We start from the raw sequence: 16,960 nt of genomic DNA, 5'->3' as shown, positions 1-16,960 counted from the left end.
ACCAAAGAATGGTAACATTCAAATCACAAAGCTCTTCACGACTTTCATCTCTACAACAAAACTGCTAAACACTGACTTAAAGCTATACTGGGTTTTAGTAGCATCCCTTTAACCAACACCCACCACCCAATAAAAATCCTACTGTCAGCAACAGACAGGGAAAACAGAAATACAGTTGATTAGAGTAGCATGTAGACAAAGTCTGATTATTTTTAAATTGCAACTTCTTCTGTTAATAACTTTTTTGTTGTCAGAATTTTGTAGGTGAAGGAGTGAGGATTTCATTTGAAGAAGAAATTAAAGTAGGTTAACATCAAATAATAAACACCATTAAAATCACTGGGTTCAACATCTCAATAGTTAAATTAGAGTCAGAGTATTTGGCAGAATTCAAAGCAGAACTATTCACAGATGAAGTACACCTGGTGAACACATTTGCCAGTGTCAATTCAAAAGACACTTGGAAACTATTCAGTATTGAGTATTTCCAAATACACAGTGTACTACAGCACAATCAACAAATTTCTTTTGATACCACCATGATTCTACTTCTGTATTTAAAAAAATAATAGTCACATTTTTATGAATATTATACTAGACTCCCATATGGAAAGAAACATTGCATAGATCCTCTTGCTATTTCTACATCCGTACCCAAAAGCATTTAAATTATGGTTTTGGTAGCATGCTAGAATACATACTAGCAGTAGATTTACACCAGTTCATTTATTTTAATGCCCAGAATAGACCAAGATGACCATGCTACATAACACAAAGAACCTCTCCTAATAAAAGCCATGTTAAGCCACCAACTTCTTGTTGAGTTTTTAAAATACTCAGTCTTAACTGAAGAAGGAATGAAGTATCCATTACAGTTCCTATGTCTTCCAAAGGTTAATTACTTAGATTTCCACTGGCATTTTTATTCTGAATGCATTTGGTTTGAGCTCTCGATGACCATATCTCATTATTTCCCAAATTAAATTATCTTTGATATCAGACATATTTCTTCTGTGTACACACATATGGGACATGATCAAATAACCTCTTAACCTCAAATAAGTAAAAGAGATTTATGAGAACATATTTCAGGATACAGTATGTATTTTCTAGTTATTAAATCATCCTTGAAATTTTAAAGTATACTTAGAACGTCTTTTTTATAGTAATGTTTTTCTCAGTAGCAGCAAACAAAGTAATATTTACTCCTTAATTCTGCTTTGTATTCCCTGTTTTTGGATCCAAGTCAGTATTATCAGTGCACTTTTAGTACTATCACACCAGGAACAGATGCTTAACCGATTATGCACCACTATAATTAACTGGTTTTCAGTGACACAATTTTGGAACTGTTTTCAGGAACGTGCAAGTGCAAACTACTTTCTTTGTTCTGGATATATGACAACGTTCTTGGCCATGTTAAAATGAATGTTGATCTATTGAGTCCAGCTTGCCAAGTGATCCCAGTTACCCTAAAGGGCTGTCCCAGGCTGTAATCATTCCTCCCAACTCTGCCTTCTGAGAACTTTATATTTTCCATCTGGATCATGAATAAATATACTGAACAGCAAGAAGTTATCAGAAGCAGGTCAGACTGCAGTCTATTTAGCTCTCCGTCCTGTCTTTGACCGTGATCAAGAGCAGATACATGCATATAAAAATCACAGCAAGAAGCTCTGCTGCTAGGCTACTTTTTATTTCTTATGAAACTCCAATAAAATAATTTGCTGTAGATGCACCACTGTGGGTTTACACAGTGGGAACAGGATGCTGTGTTCTGTTACCCATGTTGACTGCAGCTGAGGTGTCATTTTCACAGGCTGCATCACCTCCAGAGTACCACTCCTGCAGGTAGCAAGTGTCTGGTTCAAAGTCAACCAATACATAAAGTTAAAATTCCCTTTTCAGTTAACATTCATCAATATTGAATTTTATCTTTATTTTATAGAAATCTTCTTCATAATCACAATAAAGGAGAGGGAGAAAAGACTAGGACAGCTAATGGAGTACTCATAAGCCTAAGACAACAACTCATACTCTCACCCCCGCTTCCCATTCATTATTTTTTTAAGCACTAACAAACTAACCTTAATGAAACATTTTCTTCAGTGATCAATGTCTTTTTCTGCAGTATAACTTCTACTACAATATAGTGCAAAACCAGACCAAAAATACTATTTGAAGCTAACACTTGCGAGCTCAATGTGAGCAGCCATTTCCCTACAACCACATCCTGATTCTGGGCTGGAGTAACTACCAGCAACCCATCACATCCTCTGCACCTGCAAAATAGCCTTCGACTCTGCCTTGCTGTCAGCAATGGACACATTTCTCCAGACCCGTAGAAAGTGCTTGGCAGAGCAGATCTGTCTCTGATAATGGGACAGGATCTCCTCTGCAACTGTAAACCTTCAAACCATGCACATAGATTGATACATGGAAAGAACTTTTAAGCATTTTGCCCTACTGTAAGAAGTACCAATGCAGTGTAGGTATCTTATAATTCTATTTTTAATCATCTCCTCTTTCAGGAACAATCTGGCAGACATTAGGCAGCCTGAATGGTCAACAGTGGCAAAGGCTTTCCTACTAAAGGCTCAAGGAGAGGACTTTTCTGCTGGTCAGTTCCTGGAAAGTGGCTCCCATAACTAACAGTTTAAAATAAAAAAAGAAAAAAAAACCCACCAACAACAGAAAGCCAACTCAAAAAGAAAAAATATTAAAAAGAAACAGTCAACAGTATCAATAGTATGGCAGGAAATCAGGAAAATGGTGCAGAACAAAGTAACAAATAAAAGGAGAAAGGACAGCAGCCTGTGCCTGCCCTAAACTCAGTGATGAAAAACACAGGTTTTGTGGCCAGCCTGCAACAGATATTCAGAGAGGATCAGCCTCATGCATGTCCCAGTGTTTCACAGAGATAATGTGGAGAGACTGTCTTAAGGAGGGAGCATTAAAAAGAGTAATCCAGTTTAAAATAGCATTGTCAATATTTTTACCTTCCCCTCCTCATCAAAAAATTCAAGCTAAAAATGCAAATTTTTCCACTTTTAATTTCTTTTATCCATTTTCTTCCAGTCTCAGATGCATACACTGATGACCCATACTCAGTAAGTACCAAAATCTACTAAACTACTATTAGCAGGTTACAAGGCTTAGAGCTGTGAACTAAAGAATAGACAGAAAGACAAAACTGAAGTTTATCTCAAGCAAAGTGACTATCAATCAGCAGAGCCATGTTGCAGTTTTTCTGAACAAATACTCTGCCAGCATCAATACTGATCAAAATTATTTTTAACAGACAAGATAAAAAAAAAAAAAAAAAATAAAAAGGACCAATTGACAAGCAGCCTGTACCTTTTAAAGCCATTTACCTCTTCCAAAACCTCTTTTCACTGGCATGCTGTTATTGCAATTTAACAATTTGGGGTTTTTTTCTCACAATGAGACCACCTTTCTCTCTCCTTTCCACAGTGCCAGGAACTAAATGAAGTACAAATTTGTCTCAAAACACAAGGAAAATTGAAGATGTACTTATGGTTCAGGAATACAGAGAGAAGCAGGAAAATCAATTAATCTGCTACGAGAAATCTAGGCCAGCCAATGAGAAAGCTGACTTCAAGCTTTTATTTTTCATCAAACCAAAATGTTAAAGCAGAAGTAGAGCTTCATTTTTTCCCCCCAGAAGACCAATGCATTTCCCACAGAGTGAGTTAGGTTGGCTATCTAAAGAAGTTTTATCATTGCTCTCTTTTCATAAAGTTAAACACAATGTTGATTACATACAAGAAAGCATATTGTTAGTAGTATATATTAATTTTATAACTTGAAATTGCATCACCTCGTTGCCTTTCAGCTTACTGACAGTGATTAATGACAGATAACAAGAAAAAACTGCAGACAGGTTTTCCCCCATTGATGACAGAACCTGGTCCATTTTCATGTCTTCAATGACCACATCAGCTCTGGCTGAAACAAACTGTAAGGCGTTTTGAACTCTTGAAACTCAGAAATAATCAAAAGGAGGGAGCCCCTTGCCAGCATGTAGTTGAGCTGTGGTACGTCTTGCCACAGGATGCCCCCAGTGCAGGGAGCTGGCACGGGTTCTGGAGGAGGCAGACTGGGCTCTGGAAAAACAATCCATTTTGGTAAATTAAATACACAAGAACTGCAGCTCTGAGTTGGGATGGAGACCAGGAGATCCTTGTGGGAAATATCACACTGCCACTCTATCCTAGGCACCTGCTTCTAAGCACCTTTAAACTGGAGACACAGTACTGAGCAGCATTATGGGTATTTGCTCTGGTCCAGGGCAGCCACTCATATTTCTATTGATGGTCCAGATGGCAGGAAATGAAAAGCTGTGTAACCATAAAGATTTTTGAAGTCCATGTATTATATTTTTACATATTCCAAAACAATTCTAGTAACTGAAAGTTCATATGAAACAGCAAAGCAGCAAGTAAAAATAGATAGCAAAACCAGCTGCCCAAATTCTTTCAAAGCTTTATTAGCTATTCCAGTTTCAAAAAGGAAACAACAGCCAACCAAAAAGTCTTATAGACTAACTAATCCTACGGAACCACTGGCTCAACATATAACTTAATACCACCATTTTGACAGTTACTTTCAGAGAAAAAAAAAAAAAAAATAAGCCCCAACTTGATTTCAGTGCTATTGAATAAGTAATTACTTGAGGGATTTTGTTTAAAACAATCACTCTGCCTCAGCTAAAGCAGTACTCTGGAAAGCTAGCATTAAAAAATTATTTGTTCTAATCTATTCCAAACTGGGGCTTGGCATCTAATCCCTCTTCATTACCAAACAGCTTGGAAACTAAGTATTCCATTTGTAAAGTATCCATAATAACAATACCAAATAGTTGACCTGAGTTCTTCAAAGATACCTATAGAAAATAAAAACTTACACAGCATGTAATTACAGGGAGATACAAGCAATCAACTCCCTGAAAAATACATGAAAAATATATGAAAACATAATGGAGGATGTTTTCATTTAAAGTCATTTTGTCCAATTAGCGATGCTGCTGTATTTTTTATTCAAATAAAGAGGTCATCTTAGCCAGCAATTTACTGTTTAACTGTGTAAAATTGTTATGAAGACCATTCTATGGACCAAGTCATTAATGGGCTAGTTATTAAATACAGGCATAAAATAACTGAGAATTTTTTCAGAAAGAATAACTTTCTAGAAACAGGTTTATGATAATCAATAAGCATGAAGAACTTTAAAGCAGTAAGTTCATTTGCTCTAAATGCAGAAGATTAGAAATTACTGCATTTATTTAGCTCTTACAGTTATTTTTTGCATCATCAATCTATACTATTGACTCTCAAAACTGTTATTTATAATATGTAATTGTGTAGAAAGTGTAAAGAATTATGAAAGATACAACAATAAATTACCATTAATGTGGGAGCTTTTCCAAATTTTAAGTGTTAGGAATTTTGTTATTTATCCTTTTATTATAGAAGGGGAAAGAAAAAGAAAACTTAAAAAATTACTTCCCTTTTTTCTACAAATCTCCTTGTTTCTTTTTCGGTTTAAACTAAAGGCATTAGCACTAGCATATTTGGAACAGATCCAAGAGGGTTAATGAGTACATAAATATGCCAGGTAAGTTTTCATTTAACATGAAGAGCAGTTAGCATTCATTGCATACATATATTAAATCATACAAATTGACAAATATTAAACATTTATGATTGACATCATGTCATTTTCTGATGCTCATATCTCAGATGTTGTCATTGTTTGGTCTTCCTCTGGTATACTTTGGGTCCACAAAAAACAGGTCCTCAAATGCTAAGAACTTAATGCAACTCTATCAATCAGCACGCTAAGGAAAGGAAAGGAAAGGAAAGGAAAGGAAAGGAAAGGAAAGGAAAGGAAAGGAAAGGAAAGGAAAGGAAAGGAAAGGAAAGGAAAGGAAAGGAAAGGAAAGGAAAGGAAAGGAAAGGAAAGGAAAGGAAAGGAAAGGAAAGGAAAGGAAAGGAAAGGAAAGGAAAGGAAAGGAAAGGAAAGGAAAGGAAAGGAAAGGAAAGGAAAGGAAAGGAAAGGAAAGGAAAGGAAAGAAGACACGACCATCAGGAAAAAAAAAAAAAAAAAACAACAAACAAACCCACAAACCCAGAAAAAGACATTAAAAAACAAAACAAAACAAAAATAACCCACAACCAACCAAACAGCCTTATAGACCGCTTCCTGCTCACACTGAATGGACTTACATACTTACCCAAAGTCTCCTAACATTAACAGAAAAAAGTACGGAACTTCCCTCCCCAAGACTCCTATCTGATATAGCCAAGAGAAAGAGCAGATTAATTTTCTGAGCGCATACTGCTACCAAAAATGGAGGAAAAACTCCTCATAAAGAAATTAACTGCAGATATTATTCTTACATGCACCAGTAGTTTAACAGCTACCTGAAAATCTATTGTAACTCCCACAGCTTAACTTAGTTTTCTAAGCACCACGTAATCCAAATTCCTTTAAACAATCGTGATATCTTACTTTGAAAAGTTACCTGAAGCATAATATGACAAAACTTTACCATTCTCCCACTACAGATGATTACCTTGCTATAAATGAGATGATGTATGACTCCATCAGGGACTCTAAATAAGTCTAATCATAAAATATATGCCCAAAACAGAAGCCTTATAATGACACTCATTACCGAGTGAATAATGTATTGTTTTCTTCCAACGGAGAGAATGCTTTGTTTTGTGCATTTTGACTGTGTTTTGTTTCCTGCATCCCATATGTATCATGGATGGAAAACTGTGGTTTTTGCAAAATTGAAATGGATTTGTCAACATCTACAGCCACAACTGAGAACAGTTCATTAACTTTATCTAATTTAAGATAGAGGCATACGATAAACTTAAAATGTGAATACTAGCTATATCACAGGAGAAAGGAATGCAGTCCCTTAAGCTTAGACTTGCCTACAAGTTTAGTTTAGTTTTAGTTTTAGTTTAGTTTTCTGGCCTGAGAACTGCAATGAGAATAACAGGACACATCAAGATTTCATCTTTATAATTATTTGCATTATACACATTAAACAGTTTTGGAAGGACTGTTGCAATATTGCATGAAAGTTGTCACAAAGGTATAGAGAAAACTGGAAATTAAGCTTTTCCTCTTCCCGTCTGAATAATACACAATGCTGGGGATGGAAAACAAATCTGATGGATGTGACTGTTCCCTCTGATTATCAGCAACATGTTTGCTGGGTCAATATAAAATTACTGCCTGACATAACCACATTCAGATTCTCTACTCCGCTGGCTGCAGTTTAAATGATAAACTCTGTAAGGAGTCACAGCTAGAGCTTCAAACAGTTTTCTTGTTTGTAAGTTGTGCAATAGAATCAGCTCCATCTGCCTGGCCCCAATTCCAGGCACCACTGAACTCCAGGACTTAATTCAGATCTCTCTAAGGACCCATATCCTCACTCATTTCAGTTCCACTCAGTAAGTTCAGAAGAGACGGATAAAATGAGTCAAGGATCAAAGGTGATGAGGAAAGACGTAATGGAGGGGTTTAGAAAAGGAAAAGAACTTTAGAGTCATGCAACACTAAAAAAGTAGTGGAGACCATGAGCTGAAAGCAGAAGCTGCAGCATGCAGCAGTGAAAGTGCAGAGGCTGGCAGTGAAGTGGAGCATGCCAAGGACCAAGAGCAGGGAGATATGTTTTTTCCTTTTTTAGAAATGCATTTACAGTAAATTATGCAATACATGCAAGCAGTGAACAAAAATAAGATGCAGATGAGAAGAAAAAAGGGGGAATAACAACAACAACAATAATAATAATCATAGAATCACAGAATAGTTAGGGTTGGCAAGGACCTCAAAATCATCTAGTTCCAACCCCCTCGCCATGGGCAGGGATATCTCATACTAAATCATGTCACTCAAGGCTCTATCCAACTTGAACACTGCCAGGGATGGAGCATTCACAACTTCCCTGGGCAACCCATTCCAGTGCCTCATCACTCTTACAGTAATAAGGAAAGTTCAGAATGAAAAGGTTCCAGAAATAATGGCAGATGGGTCCAAGCACAGAGAATGACCCATGAAAGACTTAAGAAAAATCAGCATTTTTTTTAGCATGCAAAGCTCCCCTGATAAGACACGTTAAAAGTGTAATAATTCCGTTACTTAGGAGTGCTGGTAAATTAGATTCATCAAAATTGGTAGCACCTTTTCTGTTTTTTTCTCCCTTTCTCTTAAATGCTGGTAGGTTTCCTGCTGCATCAGGTTATTAGCTCATTACAGTAAAGGAACATTCCCTCACCTTTCAGCATACTTTTGAAATTTCTGTAAAACCTACTGTATTAACAAAGTTGCTCACAGACAGGTTATGCTCTTCTTTCCACCCTCTGCTCTCAAAGAAATCAATACCATGCACATTAATTTTTAATGCACCTATCAAAAAAATTGTTGCCAAGGAACTACCGATATATAGTAATTTTAAGTGCACAATTCTTTCATTAAATCTATGCTTTTCTTCACATTTTCCAGGCCTGATTTGGTTACTACTAGTTTTCACTTTATTTTCCATTGTATGGTGTAGTTTGTTCTTTTCAAGTTACAGTAGACATAAAACCTTCACTTTCCCAATTTCTACTTTTGTCTATAAAACATGCACTTTCTGGGACAGTCAATTCCATAACACAAAGAGAATGATTTTATGGGGAGACATCCTTTTGATTGATATTAGAAGGAAGAAATCATAGTAATTCTTCAATAAACAAGGAGAACCATAGATGTACATAAGTTGGAATTTGGAGGCCTTGACTTCTCATGTTACACAAAACCCATAATGATACCTTAATAACATAGAAAATCCATTAAACTTCATTTTGTGTTATACAAAGCCTACAGTATATATGCTGAAAATGCATGCCAGGCCTTTATACCTTCAAGAGTTTTGATAAATAGCCATTTCAGAAGAAAGCCACTCACCAAAGGAAAGCTTAAAACATAAGTTTAAAAGAATTTGCTTACTTATGCATAGCTATCAGCAAGCCTAAATTGTATATGATCTAGGAATAAAACTCAGGTTTTTGCAAAGATTTATAGGTCTATGAGCATAATACCCAGAAACCACTGTGTGCTTATTTTATTGACACAACAGTTTATACATTTGACATACTGCTGTTCAGATAAGATTATATTCAACTAAGTACAGAAAAGAAACTGTCAACAAGTCTGTAAGACTATGATAGAAACTGCAAAAGCACAGCTTTCATATGACTAACCATACCTTCAGAGTACTCCCAAATCAGTCCCAGGCATGAAAACACAGTTGGAACTCATTTTAAGAGAAGTGTGAAGAATAGCATGTTGCCACAAAAATAGTAATCAAGCCTGAACTGTGTGCTCCCTGTACTACATAATTGCCAAAGAAGATGGAAGAAAAGTTAATATTAGAAAGAATACAGAGTTTTTAGCCAAATTGTATTTGGGAAGTCTAGAACTAGAAAGCAAACTTGTAATTGATCGAAATTAATCATAGTTGATTAGAGATGCACATACCCAACCTTTTCATGTTTTGTACACTTTTACTGCTGTGAGGGTTTTGTTATTCTATCAGGAAGATGGAAAGAGAAGAAACCTAGAAATCGAAATGCAATTTTTCCTCAAAAATCTAAATCAAATTGTATAAACAGTGATTCTTGAAAACATGAACAAGTATTAAGAGTAAAAACCAAGTTGGCACAAAGCTCTGGCCCTCAGATATGTACAAAGGAAGTATGTAAGCTTCATATATGTGAACGTACGTTTCCTCCTGGCTGTTAGAGCAGAACCTTTGCCTCAGTAAAGATACTCTGCCCTTTGACTTTCAGATTTATGCCAGCTCTGTATTATAAAAACAAGACAACAGTCGGCAGTGAGGAAAGTAGGGATGGATTATCTGGAACACGACTACATTCAACAGCTGCAAAATTTGTGATGACAGAGGTTCCAAAATAAGGAGAAACTCTGCATAAGAAAGCAGTGTTACTCCACCTATTTCTGACCAGAAAGTTTCGGGGCCTATATCAATGGCGAAAGAATAAATGGGCTTCCAGAGTCACATGGGTTAATATAACCCTGTTTTTGTACAACATCAAAAAAAAAAAAAAAATAATAAGATCGTGACTTTAAACCTCTGAAAATGGAGAAAAAGGACAATGAATGTAACATTAAACCTTTAGAGCTTCATTTTAATAACATTCTTCAGACCCTTTCCTCCTGGCTATTCAGACGTGTTTTAAGAGAGTCCTTTTCCCTCCTTCACCTCTCTCCCAACCACTCCATCACTCCCCCTCTTCACCTCACATCTTATAATGCTAAGAGGATATTTAGAAAAGGACAAGGAAAGAAAAATGTATTTTGAGAAAATGTTTCAGTGTGCCTTCTGGGAAAGAAAGAAAGAAAAAAACCAAATGAAGAGCTACATTTTCGAATCTTTAAGGAACAGTCCATTCTAAGAGCTGACAGTACTTTGGTCCTGAGGGGCAGCAACTCATGCAACGCCCTACAAAAGCAAATCCCGCATATATAAATCACCTTCTCCCTGGCCCCTACTGCAACAGATGAAAATACCTACACTTCAGAACCAAATTTCTGTTTCAAATACCTTCTGATAAGGAATTAGATTGGCCTAATATTCATAAAACCTATCTACAAAAAAAAAAAAAAAAGAGCCAGTGACATATGCTAAATATCTTCCTGCTTAAAACAAACAAGGGCAAAAGCCAACCAGCTGACAAATTATACCATATTATAAGACCCCAACTTAATTTGGAACTTCTTAATAGATATCAGACATACACTTAGATGATAACACTCACTTCCCACATGTATTACTATCCTCCTATCTATCCTAACCAGTTTACTTTTACCTCTGGATGAAACCAAGTAGAAGACCACAATACTGCAAATTTCCTAATCTGCAACGAAAAAAGGACTTGCTTTCTACATGAAATTAGTAAATTAATTAACGGTTCAATACTGTAAAATCATTTTAGCTGTTTCTAAAATTATCATCTCTTTGTCATGCACAAACTACCTGTCTCAAAGAAAGTTACACTGAGGACTTAAAAGCAGCAGAGGGATATATGGCACTGTTTTAACTTATGACATTTCCAGCTTAATAATACTAGTAAAGACAGAAACTTCAGCATGGTTCATATAACTTAAAAAATTAATCTGGTAACTACTAAAGCAGCCTTTATTGTATTTTGGCCATTACTTGCAAAGAGAGTTTTATTTTCCTTAACAGAATTTTTTGACTCTCCTCTAGTGTTAAAATCCCAGCAAATGCGTCGGTTTAATTCAAAGAGAGTCACGCTTTGGAAGTGGTCATCATATTTGCTGTTACTGACAAGCAGACAAGGGCCTTCCAAGTTTCATGTGTATGTTGTGCCAGTTTGCTTTGGTTAGGAGTTTCTTTCCCAATAACTGGCATTTCAAAAAAAAAAGAAAGCAAGCATGTATAAATATGTATACACACATAAATAATGGAGCAGGAAACCTGGTTTTATTCTTTTTTTCTGCCACTTTCAGTGAAAACAGGAAGCCGACCAAAGTGAAAATGTCTGTGCAAACCTTTATAACGAGAATTAATCTTTAACAGCATTGCTAATTTGTAAATAAAAGCGTTATGTGAGATCTCTCATCAATAAAGAAAAAGATGCAAGTTTTGAGATGCGGAAATAAAACTACTGAATAATACTTTTTGATCATCCTTTCCTCAATTCTTCCTTTGTTTGCTTTGGCTAGCTTAAACTCTAAGTTCTTTGGGACACAAAGAACATTTTTTCTGATCTATTTTTACAGCAAGATGCTTATATTAAGTAAACCATATCGATATATCCTAAACTGAATATAGGAGTGTAAAAGACAAGACTGGACATGAAACTAATACAGTAATATAATAACTTTGAATAAGTTCCAGTAGACATGACATAAATGAATGCAACATAAAAGTAACTTTGGGACAGAGAGAAAAGCGGGGCAATGCTGCTTTCAGAAGACTACTTACCGTTTGTAAAGTGTTTTGAAGATGAAAACCCCTATATGAGTATTATGGCTACAGATTACCACTGGAGTCATGTGGCCTCAGTCAGAAACAGAGTACCTGACGACTTTGAGACAACCTCTGATTAGGGTTAGCATAGAAGAGAAAGAAAATCGCAAATAATCTTTGTCTCTGGAGTTACACTTTGAAAACCCAAATGATTGGTAAAAAACCCAAACAATAAACAAAACAAAGTTAAATACTGATTCAATATAAGAATTCCCAAGTATTCAGCCATACGTTCTAAACTGAGAAAACTGTATTATCCTGAAGGGATATGTCTCCTCCTCGTTGGGTCTGCATTCCCATGCCTACTGGGAGTGATGTGGGGAGAGCAGATCTCATAAATTAGTGATTCAATAGCTGTACTCTTCATGGGGAAAAAAAGAATAAAGAGTATTACTCCACCCTGCCCCAATATCCAATATACAAGGCACAGAAATAACATGTTGCAAATCTATAAGATCTAGGATTCCTTTTACAGGATACATGCAAATACTATATGAAGTTACAGTTATATTTTTTTATTTTGGTCTACATCAAGCATTTGAATCTCATTCCCAAAGCAGTAAAATGCTAAATAAAGGCAGTGAAACAGGATTTTGTGGGTTTTGGTATTTTAATATAAAGAGGAGGAGATAACTGCTTTATTAGCTTATATTTTGATTGTATTTCTAGTATGTTTATTTATTATTGGGAGCATTTATATTGTATGTTTTTGGGAGGCAGTACTGAAAAGCTCCAGTGTTCATACGATTCCAAAGAAAACTTCTCTACCTCGTAAACTGGAAATAATTGGTGAGCATTTCTTCAGTGACTTCACACTAGTTTGCAGTCACTGTGTGTGACTGTGTCAGAAGTATTTTCAGTAGCAGTACTTTTACTACAGATATGCCACAAAAGAGCCAAAATTGGCAAACTCAGCCAAGGTCCATGGTCACTCAGGTGAAAAAAGAAACCAAAACATTAAACTAACAAATCGTAACTTCTTAAATTTGCTGATAAGCAACACTACCCAGCATGCAAATGAAATGTTACACATCCACAGCTTCATCTCTTAATAACTTAAGAGACACAGCACAGGCAACTCCTCTATCATCTCTGCAGAACAGCTATTAGAATTTGGCTTTGATCTTCTCTTCTAAAAGAAAAAAAGCACTAAGAAAGCAGCATCCCTATATATTAAGTATATATATAAGAAGATTACTTAATCTGCCCAAAACCTCCCAAACTGTTTGTTACGTTGTTTCATTACAGTGTTACTGCATCTGAATTCCTTTATTCACCTTAATTGTTAAAGCAATCCAAAAAATTATGTTCCATATGTTAAAGCTCTCTTTCTCTCTATGGGCCAATAAAACTGAATGGAAGCAGGCAGTGACTACTAGAATATTCTCTTTTGCCCAAGTCTTCCATACAGCTACAAAAACAAACGTAAGAGCACTAGTGTTTGAGCTTTTAATCACTATTTCCTGCAGCTGGCCAAATCTCACAAGTGTGATTTAATTCAGAAACAGTTTCTCCTGGAAAATCTCTGACACATTCAATCAAATTGTCATCTGTATGTTCCAGCTACTGAAAATTATTATGTCTCTAACACAGATTTTAAATTTTTTTTCCTTTTTATCTTCAAGATTCAGCCTTACATTACTGAGAAGGAAAAAAACTGAAAAAACAGACTGTAAGAGGGAAGGGATAAATTTAGGTGATACATGGTACTGTACTCATCCATGTGAAACTCAACAAAAAGCAATGATTTGTGATGTTTTATATCAGCTAAGGACAGCTAATCAGCTCTCAGACCAATGGCTGTTTATAATCAAAGTTAAAAAAAAAACCCAACCAACCACAGTATCTTTCTAATGAGTATGAGCAAACATTACCTGAAATGCATACATTTAGAGTGATACTATCAAGTTTACTACTGATGCCTTAAATCATATGTATAAGTGAGCAAATCCTCCCACCTACCACTTCGAATGCACCACCTCCCCCGTTCATCTTTTCTCACTTCTGTTTCCAATTCAATTTCTTTTCATTACATTGAATACATACTTCTGTTGATCTTATGCTCAGCTGGATTCATCTACTGGTGCTTAGCTCGTTAAAAGTTTCTTAAGAAAAAAAAAGTCTAAATAAGACTCTGTAAATCAATGCTTAAGAAGAAAAACCTTTGCAGACATGCTGAGCTTCTACAGCTCCTTAAGCAATGGGGAAAAAACAGTCTCTGCCTGCCCAAGATGTTAACATTTTTTATTTCTGGTGGAGTACAAACCTTAACTACACAGTCAGTTATATAAACTACAGAAGTAGCAGTGAACTTATCACCTAAGTCAAAAGTTACGCTGATGTCATAATTTTATTCTAAACCAGCCTATTAAAATTTGGCAGGAAGTGTAGCTTTTCTATCTTGTGTACTAACAAGCAAAAGTTCCCCAAATGAATTATTGGCACACAGCTAACCAGCATCAGGTCACTCAACAGTTATAGCTAAAACTGAACTGAAGCCTACGCAGCACATCTGTACATTTACAAGCACAAGCTCCCCAGATGTTATAAATTACTATCTTTACCACTTGTCTCCCAAAAGTGTTGACTTAAAGAAAATGCAGTGAACAGTGGAGATGTTCACAGCAGGAATTGTCAACAGAACTAAATTCAACAGCAAAAGATCTGTTGATGTGTGCATGATGTAAAGGGTAAATGTCACAGAGCTATTACCGCTTGGGTCCATTACAGGGCCATTACTTTCACCTATACTTGACGATGCAGTTGGAAAAAGTTCTACTAATTTACTTACAGTGCACACCATTTATTCAAGTTTAGCCTTAACCTATTTCCAAGTCTCCTGGGGAGATAGAAAAAAAAAGGCAAAATACCAAACTGAGTCATTTTCAATTACCAGACAACTCAACAATATTGGCTATTCAGTCATTTTAAGTGTTTGTATACAAACTCTTGTTCAAAAAAAAAAAAAAAAAAAAAAAAAACCCAAAAGAAGACATCAAATTCCAAACGTTATTTAGAAAAGTGGGAAACGAGAATCAGACAGCACACCAGAAGGCAGTTTGCCATTATCGATACCATAATACATTTATTGCCGGGACAGTTTGAGCCCATCCCGTCGCCGGCTGAAAGGTGCACCAGCGAGCTCCATCAGTTCTGCTAGCACTGACATTTCCCAAACCACCACACACAGCAGCATGCAATTTACATTGGGGTAAGCCCAGCTTCCCCTGCTCTACCAAAACGCCAGCAAGTTTCCAAACTGTGCAGAAGAAGAAAATAAATAAATAAATAAATAAATAAACCATCCCACCCAACTCTCATTTTTTTAAAAGCCCGGCCAGGGTTAGAATCTGCGCGGAGTGGTTCTGTCTGCTCCTTCTGCCGCACAGTGGGGTCCCGATCCCTCCCCGCAGCCCTCTCCCCTGGGCGCCCCACACCGTCTCCTCCCGCGGGAACGTCCCGGGGCTAGGTGCGCACTGCCTCGTGGGCCGTACTCACAGAGACACGGTGCGGTTGGGCAGCACTGCCGGCTGCAAAGTTTCCACCAAGTCTCCGCCGCTGCAGACCACTTTGATGCGGAGGGCCGGGCGCCCGGGCCCCTTGGCGCGCTCGGCGGCGCAGAGGCAGCGGTCCACGATGAGGTCGGGGCAGTTCCTGCTGGCCCCGCACAGCCCCAGCACGGCGGCCACCAGGCAGAAGAGGCGGCGGCACAGCCCGCGCATGCTGAGCCAGCCAGGGACCCGCCAGCTGCCGCCACCACCGCTCCGCGCCGCGCATGGCACGCGCCGAGCAGCTCCGCGCCCCTCCGCGGGAGCCGCGCTCCCCTCCACGCCTCCTGCGCCCACCCCAACCCCGCCCCGCCTCTCGCTGCTGCCGGCTCCGCTCCGAGGGACCCCCCCTTCCTCCTCCTCCTTCTCCTCGGAGGAGCCACCGCTCCTTTCCTGCCGCAGCCCGTGCAGCCGCGGCGCTGGGCGGACTCCGCTGCGCGCCCTGGCCCCCTCCGCCAGCCGCTCAACGGGTGCACCCCCCCCCAGGACCCGGGGCCGCCCCTGTGCCCCACGGGGAGCGCCGGGGAGTTCCTTGCGCGGGTGCCACCTGACTGAACCGCGGTGCTTTGAGCCCGCGTTGGTTGTCCGGTAGCTGGGGGGAAAACAGACCGGTGCGCCAGGGACGAGCTGCAGCGGGCGCGACCAACCTGAGCACAGGCTGGAAAATCGGAGCTGGAAAAAATATGTGGGAATCTAGTTTTGGAAATAGCTCTCTTTCCTAGCGCTCTAGAGAAATGCGTGTGCTTAGGGCTGTTCGCACCTATGGTGATGGGAAAGGAGTTTCAGGCTACGGGCAAAGGTCAGTGTAGACCAAGAGACAGCAGTGTCGTCCTGCCAGCTCCACACGAAGCAGCCACTGGCGCCCGGGAGGGTCCGTGCAATTAGCTGCTTCAGACACATCAGACAGTGCTGTGGACATGACCTAAATCAAAGGTTTGATCAGTAGTCGAAGGCTGTTTTATCATCCAGGGCAACAAGCAGATTTCTTTCTTTTCTGCACCACTCTGGCTTTGGAACATTCTCAGTAATGTGCTTAGTAACTCTTACGGTAGGTTTTCAGTATCAACTGCAAGCTACCCTGTGGGGTTTTTTTCTGAAAGTGAAGAAAAATCCAGTTTGTAACAGGGACTTCCATTTTTAATGGACTTTTACAGAGAGAGCATGTTCCTTACTCAGTGGAGACTCACACCACACATTTTCATTGCAGGATCTAGGCCAAGATTACTAATAGTCTGCCATGGCTGTAAAGCTATTTTAAGAAATTACTAGGGTTTTTTTAAACAATATTGCATTATAGTCCCTTAGG

General features: G+C 38.2%; 1 protein-coding gene across 1 annotated transcript in view; it reads right to left on the bottom strand.

Moving 5' to 3' along the window:
* The window catches only part of LOC308222796 (adhesion G protein-coupled receptor A3-like), a gene marked incomplete at both ends in the record, with an annotated part of 288,746 nt that extends 272,918 nt beyond the window's left edge, over window positions 1-15,828 (bottom strand). Inside the window, one exon of the mRNA XM_080621161.1 lies at window positions 15,605-15,828. Coding sequence (XP_080477287.1) covers window positions 15,605-15,828 — 224 coding nt within the window. The remainder of the gene's footprint in view (window positions 1-15,604) is intronic.
* Between the last annotated feature and the right edge of the window lie 1,132 nt (window positions 15,829-16,960).

The sequence above is a fragment of the Psittacula echo genome (assembly GCF_963264785.1).
Source record: "Psittacula echo genome assembly, chromosome: 6".
NCBI classification, from domain to species: Eukaryota; Metazoa; Chordata; class Aves; order Psittaciformes; family Psittacidae; genus Psittacula; species Psittacula echo.
This window is presented reverse-complemented; position numbering and strand designations above follow the sequence as displayed.